Consider the following 24907-nt stretch of genomic DNA (forward strand, 5'->3'; position numbering starts at 1 on the left):
TGCTCACCACCACCACCACCAACTGCTGACCAACTTACAGTGATGTGTAAGAAAGAGTTCTGGGAGTGGCAGCACACCTTTGACAATAAATGCATTTCAAAAAAAATTGTAAATCTTGGAGAGAGGGAAGGGAAAGAATATGATTCTTATAATCAAGGAATGATGTTCTAAACTGACTAATTAAATAAAATTTTCAAAAAATGAAAAAATAGTAAATCTTGTTATTAAAAAAACTCTTAAAACACACAAAAAAATCCATGAGTGAATTAAAAACTTTAATTGTAACTTAATCATATCATATAAATAATATAAAATCAATATACATGTCCTTTTGGTTACATATTCTAGGATGAGCTCTTTATTATAATTTAACCAATTACTGATTTCATTTGTTCATAAAATTAGCAATTGGCTAATAAAATAAAGAGAGGCATAGAAATCATTTTAGCAGGTGCAAACAACATTCTCTCTCCAGGCCCATTTACCTATAAGATGGGCCATTTTTTAGGCCTGCCCTATACCTAAAAAAAAAAATGTTATCTCTCGGCAACTAAATATGGCTGAAGACAAAAATTTCTCGTACAGCAATAAAAGTTCACTATCAAGGAAAATTCTAGAATACAAATACAAGATGTTTATTTTTCAAATATCTACAGTTTCTATTACCCTACATGAAAACATGTACAAACTAAAAACCATATTCTCCAAACCACAGAATTCTCTAGCATTAGTCAAGTCTCTAAATCAACAACAGACTGAGAATGAGGTGGGCAGGAAATTCATCCCCAGAAAGAACCAACTAATACAAATTCAATTCTAGAAAATAAGCAGGAGGTCCAGAATAAGACTTTTTCTGATGAGAGGCAAACTAAATGATCCTCAAACTAAATATTAGAATTAATTTTACATTAGTCTCTATGATGAGTATTCAGATCTTTCTCCTATCAAGGAATAGCTTTAAGAGAATACTAATTTTCCAAAAAATGAGTACTTTACAACTGTATTCTTGTAAAAACTAAGGAGATGGTGATTTCAGACTTCACTCAAAGTAAAGTCTCTTATGTTGGAGCTATCCACAACCTTAGCCTATTCTAGTTTTCAAATGACAACGCTTTCAACATCATTTAATAATTGTGTTTACTCAGAATCCCTTGAACATAGGGAAACTACTACCTATGATATATTTTAACTTCTCAGTCTCTTAAGTAGAGGGAACGGATCTCTTGATGCTTTTTACATTTTTCCCCTAAGGATAAACAGTAGGATATTTAGGCAGGTTTCAGATACTTCAAAGCAAAGACCTTAATTCCAAATGTCACCACCCACATAGATTGACTGAAAAAAAAAATCAAATGAAGCTCTATCTCCCTCTGCTGAGTTCTCCCCCTGAGAATTCATGCTTTTAAGAATTCTCTGTGTAAGGTAAACTAAAGATAACAATACTAACCATTCTGTTCCTTTGATTAATTTTCTTCCAGATCTTGTTAATTGAAAATTCCAGCCTTCAGGTTGACCATATCTTACTTAACCTCATTTTCTCTTGTTAGGATGACTCCTTTCTTTCCCCCTCCTAAAATGCACCACCTATGAAGTATATAAACTTTCCAATTTTAAAAAAACAGATTATTTTGCTCCAATTGTATCTACATGTGTCCAACTCCTGATATAATTCAGCAGTTACAGAATCAGATAAACCCAAAAGCTTTATATCTCTTTGGCCCTGAGAGAAATCTGTATTTCAAATTACAGTCTCATTAGTGAGTCAATGTCCAGTTTGGGCAATCACAAAACCCCATGACAATTTTCTTCTAACAAATTGCTAGGTTAAGTCTCTCCATTTAATATTTTGCATAAGGACCATGAAGGTTTGAAACAGAACTATTCTACAAATGACGATTCCTGCACTGTTCTGTAGGACTATTCTCATTCAACTCCATAAATTTTACAGAAAGGAATTAGGTCATAAGATGATTCAATAAGTATAATCTTAATTAAAGATCCTCTGACTCTAAATCCTATACTCCTGCTATATGAGATGTCTTCTCTTCCTAACATTACCATATTACTTAAATAGAAATAAAAAAGAAACCTCTCCCATCTCTCCATAAGATATTTTTTAACTTCCTTTATTTGCTCTTTTACATAATATTCTATGTAGCTATTTGTGAATTTTTCATGCCTCTAACTAGACTTCATAAGAGATTACACTACATTTTTCTTTGTGTCCCCCAGTTTTATAATCCATCAATGAGCATTTATCAAATACTTACTATGAGCTTAGGGATAACAAAAACACAACAGTCTCTGCCCTCAAAGAGCTTACATTTTGTTAACAGAAAATGTTATACATAAAAGACATCAAATAAAAATTTGTTAAATGTTGAGGTGTAAAGTAAGACTGTTCACTGATCTTTAATCACCCTGGTACTCCATAGTAAGAAACTGCCCGTGTTTTCAATAATAAGATATATTTATAAATTTCAGGATAGACCAATGCTTCTTTTCATAGCCTATATCATACTACTAAAATCTTAGTATAAAGAAATCATTTCATGCAAATTAAATTTCATTCCCAAATGGTGTAAAAGCAGGACTCTGTCACACACTTCTATTTAAACAATTTGGTACAATTACAGGATTAAGTTAATTATGTGTGCCTCTCTTTCAGTTACACCAAATAAAAAAGAATCATCCATGACTTAGTTTGATTACCTCAGATTAGGAAGAAACAAGAAGCTAAGCTTGTAGGCCAGCTATTTTTAGAGAGTAGCTAAGCAAAAATTATAAAAAAAAAATCAAAATTTGTTTATTTGATTGGCCTGTTCTCAAATTTATATCAATAGACCCTTAATAAATAAATACCTTTCTAATATCCTATTTTAATGCCTCAGTACTATGTGGATATGACTCTAGGTTCTAAGCCTAAACAAGTCAATTCCAAGTTCTGACAGTACTTAACCAAGCTGAAAAGGCTTCAAGTACAGGCTAGTCCACTGTCTATTGGCAAGGATTATTAACCTAACCAAATTCAGAGCAACACTCCTCACCAAGATGACCCATATGATGAAGAAATTTTCAGCCACAGAAATTCTTGAAGACTATCTACTAAGTAGGGAAAGTATTCACACTGATAAAATTACATACACTGTAAGCACTGAAATATATACACTAAATAACCACATTAGATAGGTTAATTCACCTGTTGAGGGCATATTTCTACTCAAAAGCAAACATTCTACGAAGGGCATTGTTAGTTTATTGCAGAGGTAAATTATTGGTTAATGGTTGCCCTAAAAATTTTCAGAGCAAATTAGTTTATTTTTATCTGGAATAGAACTAGAACTTTAAGCTCTCAAATGAGCCAATACACTGAAGATTAAATGTTCCTTTATTATTTTATATGTCTTTTAAAGATTTACAAATTTGATTAAAATATTGGCCCAATTTAAAGTCACTCTTACAGCTTACTTCCTTGTGGAAACAAATTAGCCCTCTAGCTGGAATAAAATCAAGTCAAGTTTGAAACTCGAAGTCAACTTTGCTTTGTACACATTTGATATTGGAAAGAATATAACTATAACTCTTATCAATAAACTAAAACATCAGCATTTCAAATACTAGTCAAAGATTAAATGGGCACTAGTCTTACCCAAGAACTCAACTCTCTCAGTGTAATAAGCCTAACAGACATGTTTACTAACCACTGTTCTGATTCTTCAAGTTTTATCTCTACGTTAACATTAAGATTATTTTTAAAAATGGAGTTTGAACTAAATCTTAGATCTATATGATAATATTCTTGTTATGCTAAAAGTTAATACTTTTTCAAATTTCAGAGGAGGTAAGTATGTGGGGGAGAATGTTAAACAATAACACTGGGAATATTAAACAATGTCCTTTATATGAGGATCTAAGGTATTAAATTCCTTTTTGAATCCATGACAAACAAGAGTTTGTCTCTCCAACTGAACATTCATGCTTTATTTTACCATATAATGATGAGAAATATGTAGTAAACAACAGTATCTTAACTTGATTTAAGTTGACTTACTGACAAGACCTAAAAAACTGTTATTATAATCAAGTTGGAAAAATGTCTCTAATAGAGTAATCTAGATTTACTCAAACCCTGTGTTACTCAAAACAGGATGATAAATTTAAATTTATAGTTAATAGGAACTTTAAATATAATGTAGTCCAAGCCCTAAATTTAACAAATCACTAAACTGAGACCCAAGGAATAAGTGTCTTATCTTAGTCACATGGATATATGGGAGAGACTGGATTCAAATTCAAAGTTCTCCTTCTAAATACAGCACTCTTTCCACTATACCACACTATCTTTTCATTTTCACCCATAATCCTGACAAAGGCATAGATAGCAAACACCAAACTTGCTAATGCAACAAAAACAGAATCTATGACTAAAATTCAAATGAAGAATCCAATTCAAATCCAAGAAGCCATCAAAGGGGCCAAATGTAAAGTCTTCCAGTTGGAGGATCAAAGAATCAACTTTAAAAGAATAAGATAAGAAGAAATGGAGGGATACTTCATGCTTTTTTTTTTTTAATATTTGCAAGACTTAATGAACTACAGGCCCAATATGAATAAATAATGTGATATGGTAGCCAAAAAAGCTGAGAGTTTTTTAGAAAAGACACCATTAAAGTTGGAGAGCATCCAGAAGGACAATCAGGTAAGAGTCTCAAGATCATGTTATAATACGATTGGCTGAAGAAACTAAAGATGTTTGATCTCAGAAGAATAAGAGAGCTCAAATGTCTTCAAATATTGGAAAAGATGTCTTGTAGAAGCATTAGCTTTGTTCTGTCTGGCCTGATTTAAGGAAAAACTAGCTAACAACTAAGGCTATCAGCAGGTGGAAGAGGCTCCCTCAAGAGACAATAGTTTCTTCTGCATTAAAAGTACTCAAAAGAAGACAAGATGAGCTGGCATTTGTCATATCAGTTAGAAAGGAACTTCTTGTTCTGGTATGGGCTGAATTAGAAGTCTTCTAAAGTTTCTCCCCATCTCTCAAATTCTATAATTCTGGAATTATATAATTTGATGTTAGTCTGTCTGACTTAACTTCCAAAAAACTCAAGAGCTAAATTCATTGCTCAATTTAGGCAGGCAATTCATCTCAAGTTCTTATATTCAATTTCTCTACTCCTTTTTACTGATTTGCTGGGTTTTTTCCCTATTTCTACTTGTTCTACTTAATATTGCATTAAATGTAAAACTACCCCCCTTAAATTCTTTCTTGGAAATAAGAGTTACATGTAATACAAAATTAAAAATAAACTGGAATTATATCTCCATCACCTATTATTAATAATAATAATTAGCATTTGTCTATAGCACTTTAAAGTTTGCAAATAGGCACCCCAAAGCTCTAAGCTCACAACCTAGATATCATCTTGAGATTCTTCACTATTTCTCATCCTCTCACATCCAATCTGTGGCTTGCTGATTTTGCCTTTGTAATATCTCTCATTTATGCCCCCTTCTCTCCTCTGACACCACCACCACCCCTCTGGTAACAGACCCTCATCATCTCTCACCTAGACTACCACCATAGTCTAGCCAACTGGTTAGGTCTTCCTACCACAGGTCTCTCCCCACTGCAGGCTATCTTTCTGTCAAGATACTAAAGAGATTTTCTCAAAGTGCAGGGCCTAACCTACTCAATAAACTGCAGTGGATCTCTATTAATTCCAAGATGAAATACAAAGCTTGTATTTGGGGTTCAAAATCTTTCATAATCTATCTCCTTGCTATCTTTCCAGTCCTCTTATATTGTACTCTTCAATTCAGCAACAATGGAGTCCTTTCTGTTGCAGGAACAAGACACTCTATCCCTACACTCCATGCATTTCCAGCCATGTCTAGTATGCTCTCCCTCACCTCTATCTCCTGGTTTCTCTGGCTTCCTTCAACTCCCAATTAGAATGTTTAATAGGAAGTTCACATTACAAAACTCTTTTGCAAACTTCCTATTACAAATCTCTCTTACTATAGGAGGCTTTTTCTGATCCCTCTCAACTTTAGTGACTTTACCCTGTGGATTATTTCCTATTCATATTATATATTGTTTATTTGTATATAGTTGTTTGCATATTGCCTTCCCCAACTAGACTGGGAGCTCCCTGAGAATAGAGGCCATCTTTCACCTTCTTTTGTATTCCTAGCACTTAGCACACAGTAGACATTTAAAAAATATTTACTGATTAAAAAATATTATCTCATCTTCTTTTTATAATAACCCTGAGTGATACATGCTATAATTAACCTCATTTTACAGATTTGGAAACTGACGCAGGCAGAGGTTGACTTGCCCAGAGTCAAAGAGCTAGTTAAGTGTCTAAGGCAGGATTTTAAGGCAGATCTTCCTGACTCCAGGTTCAATTCTCTATCCCACTTTGTCTAGTCATTCTAGTCACCAGAATTTTGAAAGGAATAAGTATTTGCCAAAATTAATACATAAATAATAACAGTGTTTTAAAATTCACAATATATAAATCCAGCTCCAAAAGTTTTTATGGCTAGATGACAGAAAAACTAGATATTTAGGGTAAAGATTCACTCATGCACCTCTATAAACTAGAATTCAATCATAAGGAACAACAAAGATATTTCTATCTAAACAGGAATGGTAGGATGCATTCTAGGTTCTTTTCTTTTCTCCCCTTCCCAACTCTAAAAAAAAAGGTAGTTCTCATTAATAATAACAACAACAACAATATTACTTATATAGTGTCTACTATGTTCAGGCACAGTACTAATTGCTTTACAAATATTCTCATTTGATCCTGATAACAACCCTGGGAGTTAATTGCTATTATTATCTCCATTATATGAATAACAAAACTAAGGCAAACAGAAGCTAAGTGACTTGCCCAGAGTCATACAGCTAATAAGTGCCTATGGCTACATTTGAACTCTGGTCTTCCTGAATCTAGGACCAGTATTCTACCAACACACTATCAGTGAAAAAGGCTTTAGATACTGAAACCTGGTAGAGAGGCTGGAAACTATTTGAATTACAGGAAGGCATAAATCTAAAAAATGTTCCCAGTGAATTAGTACTGCTCAGGTTTAACAACAGAAGCAGAGTTAGAGCTTCATACACGGATAGACAAAGAATCTATGATATGTCAAAACAGGTAACTCCCAACATGGGAATAACCTCCATTAAGGCAAATTGAAACCCTCCTATGACTTCTTAAAAGTCCTATGGAGTTATATATACCAGTTGCTGTATATCTGGATATATACTGAAGCATATACAGGTTAAAAGACCCATCTGAGATCAAAATACCTATGTGTACATATGTATGTATGTGTATTTATATATGAGTGTGTGTATATATATATATATATATATATATATATATATATATATATATATATATATATCATGACTTGAACCTAGGTTTTCTCAATTTTAAGCCCAGTATTCTATCTACAATGTCACAGTACCTCTACTGTAATTATTTTATATTGTAAAGAAATTGTATTCAAGTCATTGCATTTCTTTAAATCTACAAAATAATCTTCATGTTTAATTATTTTAATGAAAAGTCACAGCTAAATGGAAGAACATGCTAAATTAGCCTCTTTCATTTAACCATGCTTAAGGAATGCCTGGTGATAGTATAATTCTAATTGGAGACCCAGTTTCTAAAATGAAATAAGCAGCTTCCTAGCTAGCTTCAATAGCCCTGCAAACTCAGATGAATGCAAACATGATAATTTGTATCAAACACATGCTGCGTGTGCATGGGACAGACACAGTTTCCTGGTTTCCTTTGGTAGAAGTATTTTTTATATTAACACCTGCATTAATTTTATCAAAAGACACACCCCTAGAATATTAGTTTCATTCATTTTAATCACATGTTGGGACTGATTTTTTTTAAGTGTGGGCTCATCTTTTTTTTGACTCTTTTATGCAGAAATGATCTAATACATATAGACTGAGAGAAAAGGCCAATGAAAAACTTGGGGAAAGAAGGGGAAAAAAACACTTTTTTTTTTTAAAGCCATGCCTCTTTATAGACAATTAATATTCATGAATGTTAGATTCTGATCATTCCAATTGGCTCTTCATACATACTGGCAAGAAGCTCAACAATCAAAATTATTTTTTCAATGATAATTCATATGAATGATAGAACTAATTTCCAGGTGTTGTAAATTTGAATAAGGAGACAACTAGTAATTACATTTTTTTAAAGGAGTGCCAAATGGTTAAAGTAATTTTCAATAAAAATGAAATTCTTGCTATCTTTCAGGAAGATGTTAATAAAGTCAATATTAGTAATGTTTGCTTCATCACTCTTTCTATAAAAGCAGCCTAAATAAGGAAAGTAATCATCTAAATAAACTTACAGTTCTTGAAATAAAAATAATATAAACTAGTCCTTAAATTTTTTTAATTCTAAGGGGGCAGCTGGGTAGCTCAGTGGATTGAGAGCCAGGCCTAGAGACAGGAGGTCCTAGGTTCAAATCTAGCCTCAGATACTCCCCAGCTGTGTGACCCTGAGCAAGTCACTTGACACCCCCCCCCCCCATTGCCTAGCCCTTACCACTCAGTCAATACACAGTATTGACTCCAAGATGGAAGGTAAGGGTTTAAAAAAAAATTCTAAGGAAATAAGAATTGAGAGAAAGATAATATCTAGTGTTCCCCAATTTCTCAGGCCATGAGACTTATTTACCCTTCAAGAGTATTCAGAGAGGCAGCTAAGTGGCTCAGTGGAAAGAGACCCAAGCCTGGAGATAGGAGATCCTAAGTTTAAATCTAGCCTCAGACACATGCTGGCTGAGTGACCCTGAGTGACCCTAGGCAAGTCATGTACAACTCCCTAGACCTTACTGTTCTTCTGCCTTAAAATGATACTTAGTGTAGATTCTAAGGTAGAAGGTAAGTTCTGGTTTTTGTTTTCTAAAGAGTATTCAAAGAACCAAACAGCTAGAATGCAGAATTATTTTTAATACAGAGTATATGTACTTAAAAAAAATAAGACTAGGAACCAAGAAATCTGTAGCTAAATTCTTAAACTTCTATGTAAACCAAACCAACCAAAAATGATATAGAGACCAACCAAAAATGAAGTTATAATAGAAATTAATAGAAAAATAAAATTACCTTTATTTTAAAAATGTATGGAAGCTTTTCAGTTATCAATAATGCTGAGCAAGGCAATATAGAAAATAACTTTTAAAATTTTATCTCAAAATTTGTTGTGGAAAAATCCTAACTCTCCCTAAAATTTAGCTCATTTCAAAGTGAACTGAAATGTATTTATAAATGAGTTAAATGGAATTAAGAAACTAAATGTTTAAGATTTAAAATTAAATGTAAATGACTATATTAAAACAAATTATAAATTAGGGAAATAAGAAGAGATGATCTATCTCTACAGCTTTGTCTTCCTTCCCTATCATCATTTCCTTTATTTAGCTGTTATCTTTCCCTTTATATTGCTATCAAACTTATTACAATATATAATATACATATTTCCTGTATTTTGCTCATTTATTAGAAGGCTATAAACCAATTCAGAAAGGAAATACCTCAAATTTGGGGTAGCTGAAACAACAAAAACAACTTTCATAATGAATATGTTTAAAGCATAAATTCACTAAACCTGTAACCATTACAGCTTTCTGTGGTACCAACTATAAAGTTAAGTGATTTAAAATTTGCTATAATTTAACCTGTCCATCAAAACTAAATATTAAACAAAATAGCCAGTGAAAAAATAATTGAGTTTAAGGCAGTGAATCAAAGCACATTTTAAAAATCTCTAAATATTCATAAAAAATATGAATCAGAACCAAAGTGATGTTAGTATCCTCAATAAAAAAAAAAACTGAGTTGCCAGAAATATATTTCAAAGTCATATGGCTTGCTGATTATTCTTACTAGGACTATGAAATCTTTTGGCAAATGAAAAATAAGATGAAAGGTATCTGTAGTAATTGTGCAGGGGGTTATTCTGTAATCATTGTTTACATGATTACAATATACATTTTTGCACACTTAAATAGGAAGATCTATTACTCAATCTTATATGTCAACATATCAGGTCACAAAGTTCTTCTTTGAGACTGCAGAAGAAAATTTATTATTAACACCCCAACACCTGGAAGACTTACCATTTTATCTAGATGTTCAATGGATCTATAAATCTCCCCCTGGGACTCATCATAGTAACTGTAACGGAACCTTTGACCTTGAAACAAATATTATGTACAAAATAAAATAGGGAAAATTAGAAGCTAAAAACGTAAATGTTTACCAAAATAAGTTCAGTCCTCATGGAAGGCAAAGCATAGCTTAAGCCTTTGAGAATCAATCCCATGAGCCCTTAATAAGCCAAAAAAGGTAAATTTGGTTTTGTAACAAAGAAATTACAATCATTACAGCATTTTTATGTTAAAAGGTATTCCAAATCGTAAAATAGGAAAGACATCAGCAAAATAAAAGATTTAAAAAGAAACATAAAACAACTTTAAAAGTTAGAAGCATGGTTACATATAGTTGATCACTGAAAAAGACATTTACAATTTTTTTCAATAATGAAAAATAGATACACAAAATATTATTCAGAGCAATTTAATGTAAACAACCTGAATCTAATAAATCATAGAAAGCTTAGATTTTGGAGCAAAGATCCAATCTCCATTACAAGAAATCTATACAGATCAGGGATTTACAGGTGGCTTATGCCTGTGAATTTCCCAACCTGAAAATACAAGTGTTTGCTCTTTTGTCAAAACTTTTTCTTTTGGAGAAAGGTCATTTATAGGTTCCTTAAGTGAAAAATAAATAAGGTATGAAAAAGTATTTGTAATAAATGGTGCACTCTTCCTAATTTATAATATCTCAGTAAGGATACTCGGGTAGATAGTACTTAAAAATACAGTGATTTCCCCAAAATAAACAGAAAGAGCTAAATGGGGCAAAACTCTTTAAAACCTGCTTAAAATAACTGGGAAACTAAGGACAAACTGAGACAATTTTGTTCTCACCATCCTTTGCTCCCAAGGAAAATGATAACTAATGGTAGATTGTGATTCTTATGACTAGTATATCTTACACTGCTACCTGAAGCCATTCTTTCCAGCCTGACAATCTGGACTGAATTCATGATTAAAGAGTTGGTTTAATCTCCAAAGGTGCATTATATTTATCATATTACTCAATTTCTAAAACTAGGCAACAGATTTAGAATGGGAAAAGATAAATCCTTCCATTTTACAACTGAGAAAGGAGAATAAGTAAGGTAAGTTATTCTTGAAAAAGATTATTTCTAAATCTACAGCAGAGCCATAGCAGAGCATAAAGGCCTGAAGAATCTAAAGTCTATCTTAGAACAATGTTTTATATATGAGCTTTCATCCTCTCATGGAAGATGGCAGAAATTCATGACTGTATCACTAAGATAAAGCTAGCTTTCTCTCAAATCTTCTCACCTATTGGGATGACTCATCTGGGAATAAGGGACAATTAAAAAATCTTGGCATCGTTTTGAAGGTTATCTCTTAGAGGAAAAGTAAATATCACTAGATAGAATCCATTCATTTATCCTGTGGCAGAAAGGAGTTGTACAAGTGTGAATTTCCAGATATGTGCCAGAGTTTTTACTCTGAATCATCTTTGACAAAAATTTAAGATACCTGACTCACTTTTATGCTTGCTTAGAACATATAAACCATCACGAAATATTCTTGATATCTTAGGATCAATTACTTAATGACAAATAATATAACTGCCTACTCCAGGAGAACTGAGGTTTTATAAAGCTGCTTGTAATTAAAGAAGCTAATATTCCTGTACATTTATCCCAATGTCTCTTATGTCTATTCTCAGTTTTCCTTCCTATCTATGCCCAGTGTGAACTAATAATCTGCTGCCTTAAAAGGAACAGTTTCTTGAACAGGAACTATATTCTGGCATTATTCTTCCTATTCCAGAGTGAAATACATGAAATTTGATTGCTTCTTTATCAATAAGAAAACTATTCTGCTTATTTCTAGGACTTGCAGATATGTTCCAGATGTTTCTGATTGTTATTCCAAGGTCAGTGAAATGTTACTGTACTTCAAAATACTTTTCTTCTGATGTAGACCATTAAAAATGATTTTAAGAACTTTGTTTGCAAGAAAAATAGAGAAGCAAACATCCTAAAATATAATTTTAAGAGAAAGTTTGAATTTAAATTGGAATACATCACAGGCTAACCAAATAATAAAAAATTATGTGTAGGACAATTTTTTTAAATGGCTGCTATCATACCATCTGACCCATTATTAGTATCTCCATATGTAATACTTACTAAAGAACCAGGGAAAGTGTGCCTAATTTAACTCAGTTCAAATCAACAAACGTTATTAGGTGTTTATTGTGTGGAAGGCATTTTAAGAGGCATCAATGATACAAAGGGGTGAAAAGAGGAAGTGTATTAAAAGAGTTTACATTCCTATATTAGCTAATAAGAAAAAATATACATATATTTACATATAAATACAAAAATGATGCTAAATCACTTAATATGATTCACAGATGTTAAGAGTTTTATTTTCTCTTCACTTATCTATCACTGTTACCATCCTGATTTGTGTGTTAAAATTTTAATGGAAAGAGGCCATGGGATACCAGGTATTATCTTTTTTGTATTTCTTTAAAAAAATAAGAAGTGTTCTTTAGATTAATGAGAACACCTGGAAGTATCTAGCACAGTAGCTTGTATGTATTTAGGTCTTAAAATAGTATTTTGTTGTTCATTTTTAAAAAAATGAAAAACAAAACTCCGATTTCAAATGTGTCTTAACGATATGTTTTAGGTCACAATATCTAACATTTTCAACATTAAAATCAATTTCTGCAGCTGCCCACATTCCTAAACAAGTGAACTTATGCACTTTTATAAGTATGAAAAAAGCATACTACACATCACAAAATAAGTGAAAATTACTTACCTGAAACTTATCCTTTCAGAAGGTACACTGGGAAAATGGATTCTTTGAGCCCCTGTTTCAACTCCAAGTATGAGCTTTCTAGCTTTAAGAGCCATTGACACTGCCCCTAGAGGCAATACAAGCTTTGGAACTCCCCTAGTGAGTATAAGTCAGTAGTTTCTTCAAGTGCCTTCCCTCAGTTCTTTTCAAATTCAAAAGATGAGAGGAAAAATAACCCAAGAAAAAATCCTGTAAAGCAGAAACCTTACTCTTTGAGGGAAGGAGGGTAGCTCATTTGTGAATCCATTCCAGAGCACGCTTTCTGAGAAAAAGAAATACAGGTAAGTAATTTTCCCATTTCCAAAGGTGACTGGTGATTAATGAGTGGATTCACAGAGTGTGGAGTAATAAGCTCCAGGGATGTCTATTTAACACACAACATTCAACTAATGAGGACAAACAAAACAATGAATGGGACAAGTACCAACACTACTTTTAAGTATCTCAAAACAGCATCTAAAAGCAACACCTCAAAAAGTATTCCATACAAAAAAAGAATTAACAATAAAACTGACAAGCTGAATCCCCAAAAACCCAGTCAAGAAGAAAAATTTTAGACAAATGTTAATTCATTGTTCTCTATGATTAAATTTGCCTTCAAGATTACACATTTCCATTTCTTTATCACTGTATTTTTGGATCCACAAAATGCCTTCCAATCACCTTTTAAAAAAATAAAATAAAATCCTCACAACACCCCTGTGAGGTAGGTTTTTAGCCCACTCTACCTTAAATATAGGGACCTTGTGTGGGGTAAATGCAGGAACTCATTATTAAAAGAAAACCATGTTTCATGAAGAAATTACAAACAAACTGATATTAACCAGGGAAATCATGTTTCCAAGCAACATGTTATTCCTTGATTCGAACTTCATAATTAAAGCATAAAGCTTCTTATTAATAGCTGATATTCATTAACTCAGTATGATAAACTATCTGAGACATCAAGAAACCTGCATGCCCTGATGACATATACATTAAGTATTAGCTAATATCTATGACACTATTTAAATATATTTAAAAATAAAATGGTAGAGATACAAAAAAATTAGCAAAATTAAGTTACCAATTTTTTTGAAAACAAGGAAAATTAAGTATAAATGGGAAATTATTCTCCAATATCTCTAAAGCTGATAAAAGGGAATAAATATTGATGTAAATTCTACAAATATGCCAAAGAGTGCAATTATGCACAAAGCAAAATATGTTGTAAAAAAAAAAAATTACAAAAGTCCAAACTCAAGTAGATAAAAATACAAAATTTCTAGAGTAAGAGAACAAACAAGATTTTACTTACATCTTAACAAAATCTTTTACCTAAGAAAACTATCACCACTGATGAGGATTTTAAATTATCATGAAGATAGAAAATAAATAAAGGGCAAATATCTGGTCAAAAAGGAAATTTTTTTATCATATTACAAAACTGTTTTATTTAATAAAGTTCTCAAGAAACTACAAATTAACTGAATGAAAGCTGCCAGTGAGTCCAAATTAAGAAATATTAAATAAATTCATAAAGTAAATGGGTTTTACAGCTGCAAAAACCCTAAAAGATCATTCAATCCAACCTCTTCATTTTATAGATAAAGAAACTGAAGCACAGGAGAACAGAAGTGACTGCTCAAATTTACCCAGCTAGTAAGTGGTAGAGTAAGGGTATGAACCTGAGTCCTTTGACTCTAAAACCTGGGATCTTTCAGTTATGCCACACTAGAATGGAGGTAAGAGAAAAGGTAGCAGGTAGGAAGAACTGTTAGGAAGCTATTATAATACTCTAGTGTAGGTAATAATGGCCTGAACTAGGATGGTAGCAGTGGGAATGGAAATGAGATACCTCTAAAAAAGGAAAGATAGAAGATTTGAGGTGTGGAAGCAAGGGGGATGTCAAGGAAAACCAAGGTTCTAAGTGTGAATGACTGGGTAAATAGTAGCATCATTTATCCAGATACTTTAGTAGGGAAGAAATAGAGAACTGAAGGTAAAGATAAATCAGAGACAAATATACTAGTGATAGTCTATTTTTCCCCCTATTGAATGATATAAGTTGAAACAAAGCATATCATATAGCCTAAGTAACTATTTTTTCCTAATTTTAACTGTCTTTAGGAAAGATAAATAACTATTACTAAGAAAGAAAAAAATACAAATGGAAAATTGAAAAGAAAAGAATATGGGTCTAGTAAATAAGTGATACCTTTTAGAAAAGTTGGTTTCAACCATATATTTCATGAAAAGGGGAGAAGCCAACAAGGATACCATGCAATAAAAATTCTATATCAACATTAAAACCAACCAAACAAAACGATATCCTTTATTCAATTGCTGAATCCTAGGGAATACTCATAGAAGATATATTTGATATATTCTTAAAAATTGGAGTCTTTCCCATAGCAAAAGTCAAGCATTGGCAATTCTCTTACTTTAGCCTGTGTTCCATTTCCAGCTGCTAGTAGAGAGGCAAGTGAGAGGCATGATATAGTGTCCTTATTCCTACCTGAAGAAGTATTCCATCATTCTGGCTATTTTAGTGACCTGTGAGACCAATAAAGGAAGAGAAAGAGAAGCCAATATGTGGAGAACACAGAAGAGAAAACAGGAAGCAGAATGCATGATAGGATTGTTAGACTCATGTTCCTGTCTCCCTTGTATCACCATCCCAGAAGAAAATAATGGTGCCAATTTCTGAAAATCTATTTCTTCTATTAGTGGAAAGATTTAAAAATCAGATAAATTAATTTGGAGGAAGAATATTACAATTTTTCAAAATGAAACATACTTTTTAAAATAAGCCATCCTTATACTATTCATATTAGATCATAAATTTTATACATATTAAATGATGAATCCATAGAACAGAATTCCCAGTTAAAGTGCAAGAGCCTCAATTATATCATTCTACCAAACATTTTATCTTGATTTATTCAGAAGCTATGACTACTACAAACAAAAATATAGATTAGAATCATTTTAGCTGACATCTCTATAGCGTTTTAAACTTTTGCAAAGTACTTTACATGAATTATTTCTTTGAGTTATTTGATCATGACTGTCATTAATTCACTGTGAAGTTGCCAAATATAAATAGAGAGCTGTGGCACAGTCACAGGAGCTCTGAATTTTAAGTTAAAAAGACTTAGGTTCAAATCTCAGCTCCACTACTAAGGATTAGTATGTCTTTAGTTAAATTACTTAACCTCACTGGGCTTCAGTATCTTCATTTACAAAATGAAAGAAATGGGTAAGATGTTTTCTAAGGTCCATGATAGTTCTAAATACTATGATCCAATGTTATAAGCAGAATAAGACTTATATCAAGATGACATAAAATAATCCTTTCAAAGTTGACTTTCCTGACACAGAGAACATAGTGATTTGATCTAAATCAGGATATTAAATACTAAACAGGATCCTACCTGAAAAAGAGACAAAATCTTCAAAGGTATATAGCATGTAGTACTTTCAGGAAAGTTGAATTTCTAGGATCTTGACAATAGTAAGGATTTTCCATATAGAGGAGTAACCCTGTTATTATGAATAATGAACTTGAGAAGCTTAGATGTTGAAGCATGAATGAAGATTGTAATTGGGCTCCTATGGCTAATGACTATTATGACTTTAAAATTAGGCAATAAGATTCACCAAATAATCTTACTCTTATATAAAAAGTCCGATTATGGCAAAAATAAGGTCCAATTATTTAAGAGTTCAAGAAGAAATCTGACCCAATAACTTGCTATCAAGGTTAATATCCCTGAATAAACTAAGCATAAGATATGTTTAATAAACACTTGTTGATGATAATGATGATATTAGAGGTGGAAAAGGTGAGCATGAGTTTTCTTTCAGTCTTTAGACATTTCAAACATCTAACTCTTCTTTCCCTAGAGAATGGTTGTTTTCTTATCTCAACAAGAAATGATCTCTCCCTCCTCTGATCTCATGTAACATTTAGCCTGTATTTATAATAGCCTAGCTCTTATTAAAGATCATCATTTAAAAGTCTTATCTCCCCTACTAGGTTATGAGTCCCCTAAAGGCAGAAGCTAAAGGAACTTCTGAGTGTCTTTCTTAGAACAAGCATTCAGTAGCTATGTGTTAAATTAGTGAATTATTTTATATTTTATATGAAAATTTCATTTTAATATGTAATTATTAAATTTCATAATAAACAGGACAGTGAATTCAAAACTACAAAATTTTTTTTCTTTATAAACATACTGAATTGAATTTTTTGCTAGAACATATGAATTTCCAACAGCTTATTTTCTGTCCTACCTAAATCATCCTTTCCACCTTGAAATTTTGAAGACAGTAATGAGGACTTTTCTCAGAGCAAAATCCTTAATGACAACCTTAATAAAAGAAATTTCTTGTTCTTGATCTAATACAAATGACCAAAGACTAAAAACTTATGATTTTTCCCCACTAAAATCAATATGGAATGTAAAAACGGCTTTAATATGTTTTAAAACCCTTGAAGTACTAGAATTTTTTTCTCCAATGAAGAAACCAAGATTCCACAGAAGTGGGAAATAATAAGGTAGCCATCAAGATCTTGTATATTACAATCACTCATCTTGAGGGTTCACTGGGATGGCAAGAGAAGGGGTAAAATAGTTTATGTACATAGCTGAGATTCTTGCAAATTTGAGTAGCAAATTTTAATCATGAAGAATTGAAAATTCAAGGATATCTAACCTCTATAAAACAAAGAAACTCAGAAAACAAAGCCAAAAAGACAAAGATAAGCATTTAAATATTATTAAAATACAAGGGTAAGCCTCAGTACCAATTAAATTTCACAATATCATTTTTTTCCAGAATGAATTATAAAAGAATCTTGATCTCATCAAAAACAAAAGGAGTTCCTTAAAGTCTCAACTTAAGACATAAGTTCTAAATAATATCTCTAAATACATAAAGAATAATTTATTCTAAGCTTAGCCCAAGAAGCAAATATAATTGTATTTTGAATGACAATGTGTGTTGACTAATAATAGCAACACATCTTGAAAATGGGAAACAATTTCTGGATTTTTTTCCCCTTAACATGCCAAAAAAAAAAGGCAACAAATGGAAGAACTCAGCATTCAGGAAACAATGACTTATTTTGTCATACAGAGATGTTCTAAAGGCACCTCAAAATGTACTAAGTCATTATAAGATAGGTGAAAATGACAGGGGACCCAATACTGTAAAAACTGCTCTTAAGAGAAATATATTCAAAGTTAAAGTTCTGAGAGATGCTTCCTTTTCTCTGTGATCCATCTCCTTCAAGAATCTTCACCTTTCATATCACATTAATTAGAGTTGAGACTTTTTAATCACTTTGAATAGATGACAGTTTCAATATCCATAAAATTCCAATCTGTGACGTATATCTCTAAAGTAAAGGCAATGCTGGACAAAAATCAAGTATTAGAAAAGGACAAAAGGAAAAAAAAAAAGAAGGAAAAGCACTAATGAAGCACAAAAGGATCTTCTGTAGTTCTTGGTGATATCACCAAGAACTTTTCCCTTCAGAGACTCTACAAAGGACCTCTGCCTGGGGAAGGGCTCACGGATCTAAACCCTGAGAGGTCCTGCTGAATATATCTATATAGGCCAAGACCCTCACACTGTGAATCCATTTATACCAGTCGCCTTTGGAAATGTGCTCATCAACCTACTCCTACTAATCATTCAAAGATAACCAAGTAACTTTAAAATATATCTCCTTTAGGTAATGCTAAGACCTCCAAGAGGAAAATAGAAAGAACTGAAAACAGAAGCTTAACATATCAGGATACCTTTCATTACAAAAGCATACTATCTAACAAGATATGATAATATAAAGTCTACAACTTACCCCAATGGCAGAAATCAGAAGAAACCACAAAGAGATTACTAGGATCCGCTAGATATTTACTGAAGAGTTTTCCGAATTCCTGTTCTTTTGACTCACTCAGAGCTCCAACCAATACAGGAATAATGGTAAACTCATCCTTATGGCTTAAAGGAAACAGGGGAGGCAGATGGTCACATTTAATGTATTCAACAATAGTAACTTTTCAAATATGTTCATATTAAATAGACCATTTATTCAAAGTACTGAATTGGTAATAACAGTTAACATAATATTAGTACCCTGAATTTATAAAATCTATAAATTGTATATTTAAAAGGAAACAAAAAAGTAAAAAATTATGGACAGTATATCATGTAATCACTAAAAATACAAATTATAAGGCATGTGCATGTAACATGTACTTATATACTGATCTATATAATACTACACATATTAAATACTATATCCTCAGGAATTCTAAACTATAGTTGAATATTCTCTAAAGCAAAAACATACAGTGCACATTTGATTAGACCTTCAGGGACTCTTTTGAGCCTTTTCCCCTCATCACCTTAAGCTGTAAGTTCCCACCCAAAACTTCCAGAAGTTGATCTCTTATTGGATCTTTTAAATTTCCTTCCCATGTCATTCACCTCAGGAGAAACCACTATCAAAATCATCCATGAATATATGGTCTTAGTCAATCCTCTGAAACCAAGGTATGAGACCAACTGAAAAATAATTTTGCCTCAACCATAAAATTCACCATCCCCACTTCTGCACCTGCTCCAGGGAATAGATGTGGAAGAGTCTAAACATGTTAAATGAACTTCACTGACAACCTAGAGTACTTGTAGTTTAAGGAGTTGAATGTCAATTTAAAATGACAAGACAAAGGAACTATAAATAAGTCAACTGTATCTCACATACCCCACCTAAAATGTAAGCAAGTACAAAAATCAAGTATCATAAAACAACAGAATCGTTTAGTTGGAAGGGACCTTAGAGGTCATTTAACTCATCCTATTTCCCATTCCATGGAGAAATCATCTTTACAACATCCCTAATATTTCCAGTGATAAATGAATTGCTAACTTTTAAGATAAACCATTCAGGTCCAATAACTAAGAGAACATTCTTCTTCATTGTAAACCAAAATCTGCATCCTTCAATCTTCTGACTATTGATCCATGTCATGTTCTCTGGAATTACACAGAAAAAATCCAATCTCTTCTTTCACATGAAAGTTTTATCAAGTTTTTGTAGACATCTATCATATCTCATTTAAGTGTTATCTTCTCTAGACTAAACATACCCAGTTCCCTTTAATCAATGCTTATATGGAATGGGTTGGGGTCTCCTTAACACTGATTTCTCTCAAAAGACACACTCCAATTTCTCCATGTCCCTCAAAAAAGTGGCAACAAGAATTGAACAAGAACTCCAAAAGTGGCCTGATGAAAGTAGAGCATAATGGAACTATTTATTTCTTTCCTTATCCAGGCACAATAACTATATTAGTGGAACCCAAGACCTGACAGGCATTCCAAACACCTGAGTCATTGTGTACTTAAAGTAAACAAAAATCTCCAAATTTTTCTTATATAAATTGCCATCAAATCACATTTCTTCTCCACCTATCCCAATGCCGTTCTATAATTATACAGTTGATTTGAAGAATCTAATTATAGCTCTTTATATTTATCCTTGCATTTATTTCCACATGCTAAATTCAACCTAACATTGCAATCTGTCAAGATCATTTTGAATCTTGATTCTATCACCTAATATATTAAATATTCCTCCCAGTTTTGTGACATTCACAAATTTGCATAGGTTGTCTTCTAAATCTATTTTTTTCTTTAAAACCTTACTTTCTGTCTTAAAATTGATACGATCAGTCCCGAGGCAAAAGAATGGTATGGGCCAGGCAATCGGGGTTAAATGACTTGACCAGAGTCACAGAGGTAAGAAATATCTAAGATCAGATTTGAAATTTGGTCCTCCCAACTCCAAGATTGAAGCTCTTCCACTGTGCTGCTTTTAGCTACCTTCTGTCTTCTAGATCTTAAAAGACACTGATTAAAACAATGACCAAGACATAGCCATGAATAGAGTCCTGTAGCAAACGAGTAGAGACCACTCTTCCAGGCTGACAGTAATCCTGCTGGCAAAATGTAGACAAAGTTGGGCAACTAGCTTTGAGCTGTATCGGTCTATATAACATCTGAGTTAAAAAGGCATCAGAAAAGTTTGACAAATTCCTTTAAAAAAAACTATAGATATTGGCTTCAAAGCACCTAAAATATATGCCTTGCCTATAGTATGTACTTAATTTAAAAAATTTCTGAATTGAATTATTCTAATAAATCAGTCTAATGATGCCATCAACAAAGGAAATGAGGTTAATTTGGCACTATAATTTTAGCTTAATGAACCTATACTAAGTGCTAGTAATCATCACTGCTCTTTTTAAGTGTTCACAAACCATGAGTTTTCATATTGTAGACTAGAATTTTGTCAAAAATTCCAGATATATTTTGAAAATTAAAACAATGTATGCTCTTCTCTGGTCTCCTAGGACATACTGAAGATTTTGAGTTTATCATCAATGCTTTCAGTAATAACATCTTGAAGTTCTTTCAGCACACTAATATATAAATTTATCAGTCAGATGCCAAGTCTCTGGAAGGGTACCAATCCTAAAGCAAGAAGGGAAACTAGCTACCTCATTCTGATAGTGCAAACAGGTTTAATGTATTCAGTTGCCCATAAATGTTACCTTAGCTTTACCTGCTTTCTGAATTCACATTAGCTTCTCACTCTGACCTCTAGACTTTTCTATGCTTTTGGGCATTCTAATTTTTCTTAGATCTCAGTTAACTTACACAATAATGAAACAATACTTCCTGCTTATCTTCTCTAGAAATCAGGACTTTGTTTATATTACTCCCCTAATACAGTTCATGTGGATACCTATTTGATCTTTTTTTTTTTCCTTAAAACCCTTACCTTCCATCTCAGAATCATTACTGCGTATTGGTTCTAAGGCAGAAGAGCAGTAAGGACTAGGCAATGGGGGTTAAGTGATTTGCCCAGGGTCACAAACCTGGGAAGTGTCTGAAGCCAAATTTGAACCTAGGAGCCTGGCTCTCAATTCACTGAGCCACCAAGCTGCCCCCCCCCCCCACTTATTTGATCTTAATCATAACCAAATATGGCCTAACTTTGTGCAATCTCTGCATTAGGCCCAACTATTCCAAGGTCATTGCCAGAATCTTTTGGCCCCTGCAAATCCTGAAGGGTCAAACAGTTCCAGTGTCCTCATTTCCAAAAGTCTTAGCATTTCTCTGTGGAACACAGTAGGTTGGCCCAAGAGACTTTAACTCATTTAAAGTGGCTTAGTTTTATCTTCTCACCTCTCTTGAGCTTTAGTTATCCCTGAGTAGCATGAATAATGATCATTCTTTTTGAGAGAGAAAACAGAACCAATCTATGAATTGAATAATTCTGCTTTCTCTCTGCAATGTGAGAGATGTGGCAGAGATGGAAAGCAAAATAGGCCTACTATCAGAAAAACTGGATTTGAATATTCTTACCAGCTCCTCAACTTCTAGAAGTCTTGTTTGCTTCATCCATAGAATAGAAAACAATGTCTAATTTTAACCACTGCACAATTATGAAAACCAAGTGAGACAATGCATGGAAAAGCACTTTGTAATGAACAGAAATATTCTTAGAGAAAGTCAAGTTAGTGTAATAGCAAAATAACAGAACTTGAAGTCAAAAGACCTGAGTTCAAACCTTAACTCTACTATAATCTAGCTATGTAACTGACCCTCTCTAAGCCTCAATTGCACACATGTATATGAGAGAAGAGAGGAGAAAAAGGGGGAAGAAATAAAGAGAGGGAGAGGAAAGGGGGTGCTCATTTTGCACTTCAGCCTAATACTCTTCTATATTTGTTCTTATTTAAACAACACTCATTCCATCTTCTATATAAAGCCTTTAAAACCAACATTTTAGAGCTCCTTTTGCAGACACATCAATCTTCCTCAATTCTTTCCCTTTTCTTCATCTTCAGTCTTCCAAAATTATACTATCAGAATGCCTTTAATAGTTTCTTTTTACTTATGCAACATATTTCCTTTTATACTCTGAAGGTACATTAACAAGCTTTTTGAATGTTACTTTACTTAAGTTTAGCACATGTTTGAGCATATTCAGGTGTTTCTTGGCTGTCAGAGCCACTTGCTTCCAAATTTCATAACTTCCACATTATCAACTAATTTCTGACTGAATTTAGAACTAAAATTCGGGGGTTTATATATAATTTTATATATATATATATATATATATATATATATATATATATATATATATATATATATATATATATATATATTATATATAATTTGCGGATTCCTCTATTTTGGCCTTTTACCAAAGAGCATGAATGTTAGATTGTTAGGGAATGGAGAAAGCACTTAAAAGGGAACTTTCATTGTAGAGAATTTAGTGTGATCAGATAAAGAATAATTAGAATGGTCCAAAATGCATGCACTTACATGTTATGTATTCAATATTTATTGTCTTAACAGCATTTTATACTTAAGGAAGATAGAAAAATATTGTCTTTCTGAAATTGTAAGACTTTAGACACCAGAAATAAGTCTAATTTGCTCTGTACAAGACCTAACATGATATCATGAACAAATTAAAACATTTAATAAATGTTTTTGATGTTGGGACAATGTCTTTAAGGGTAAAATTTTCCCAAGGAGTCAGGCCATTTATTAATATGTATGTAGCAAAGAAGTAATTAAAGAGCATTTTAAAATACTTAACTTTTAAGTATTCCTTAAATCAGTATTTCAGTGTTCTATGATATGAAATAGGGGGCTGGTGAGAAAATATGACATATGAAATCATGTAAGCATTCAGAATGCTTGTAGTAAATTCTCTGCATGAAAATACTTAATTTCTCTATTTTTCTCCCAAAATGTTGACAGCATGCTGTCTATCACTTCCTAGAACCAGCATTTGTATTATTCAGCTATGCAGTTCAAGTCTAAGAATGTTCCACTGGTCAAACAAGTTTGAGAAACACTGCTTTAAATAACTGTTAATTCCACAACATCAGGTTGCATTCTACAGTAGAATATCATCACCCCCAAAGAGCTCCCTGTAATGAATGTAGTTGAAAGACATTATTATATTTAGTCAGAAAGCCTAGGTTTAAATTTGGACTCTGCTACTATCTGGAAGACCCTATGAAAGCCACTCATCCTTCTCTGGGTCTCCATTTCTTTATATGAAACAAGAGGAAGTTGAACTAAAAGAGATTTCTATGGTCCGTACAACACCCAAATCCTATGACTGTTAGTTACAAAATAAAAGGAGGTATGAAGTATCACCTGTAATGATCTTTCAAAATACCTCTATCTATAGAGCATTAAAAAAGAGTAAAATAATTGACAAAAGAGTCAGTCTGGGGTGTCTTCTTAACCCTTCACACCTTGCTTAGGTAAAGAATAGTCACAAAATTATAGGGTTAGTCTATTTGAAGTCTTTTGTCCCAGATTACCTAAACTGATAAGAAAAAAAGGGAGAGGAGAAACTTCTGATGTAAATACATTAACTTCATAGTCAACAGAGATCTCTAAGTTCAAGAACAATACTCACCCCCACTCCAATCACATTCTACACAATAAAAAAAAGTAGCTGTAGTGATTGAGACATTACTTCCTAACTGGCAACAGTTAAAAAGATCATTAATGAACTCATGGCTTGATGTACAGAATGTAACTGAACAAGTACATTTTTTTGCTGTTGATTTCTTTGGAGGTTGGGGGGGGGGGGGGGGTTAGAATAGTACAGTTGGTAATACTTTATCTCTCATTTCTCTAGAGGCAGCTGAAAGGTTAAGTATGAAAATTTATTTCTTCAGTCAACCCCTTCTGAACTTCTCAAAAGTAATTCTTTATCAACAGTGAACACTAGATGACCACCAGGAGACCAAGCCACATTCCAGCTTGGAGC

General features: G+C 32.7%; 1 protein-coding gene across 3 annotated transcripts in view; it reads right to left on the reverse strand.

Annotated features, from left to right (window-relative positions):
• The window catches only part of MEMO1 (mediator of cell motility 1), a 134300-nt gene that overhangs the window by 8404 nt on the left and 100989 nt on the right, over positions 1-24907 (reverse strand). For 2 of the 3 annotated variants that reach the window (XM_056813234.1, XM_056813235.1), the window contains exon 6: positions 10171-10247. In XM_056813234.1, coding sequence (XP_056669212.1) covers positions 10171-10247 — 77 coding nt within the window. Of the gene's footprint in view, positions 1-10170; positions 10248-18886; positions 19030-24907 lie in introns of all 3 variants that reach the window. The other variant, XM_001371423.4, reaches the window with a different exon arrangement.

Source organism: Monodelphis domestica, chromosome 1, assembly GCF_027887165.1.
Source record: "Monodelphis domestica isolate mMonDom1 chromosome 1, mMonDom1.pri, whole genome shotgun sequence".
Classification (NCBI taxonomy): domain Eukaryota; kingdom Metazoa; phylum Chordata; class Mammalia; order Didelphimorphia; family Didelphidae; genus Monodelphis; species Monodelphis domestica.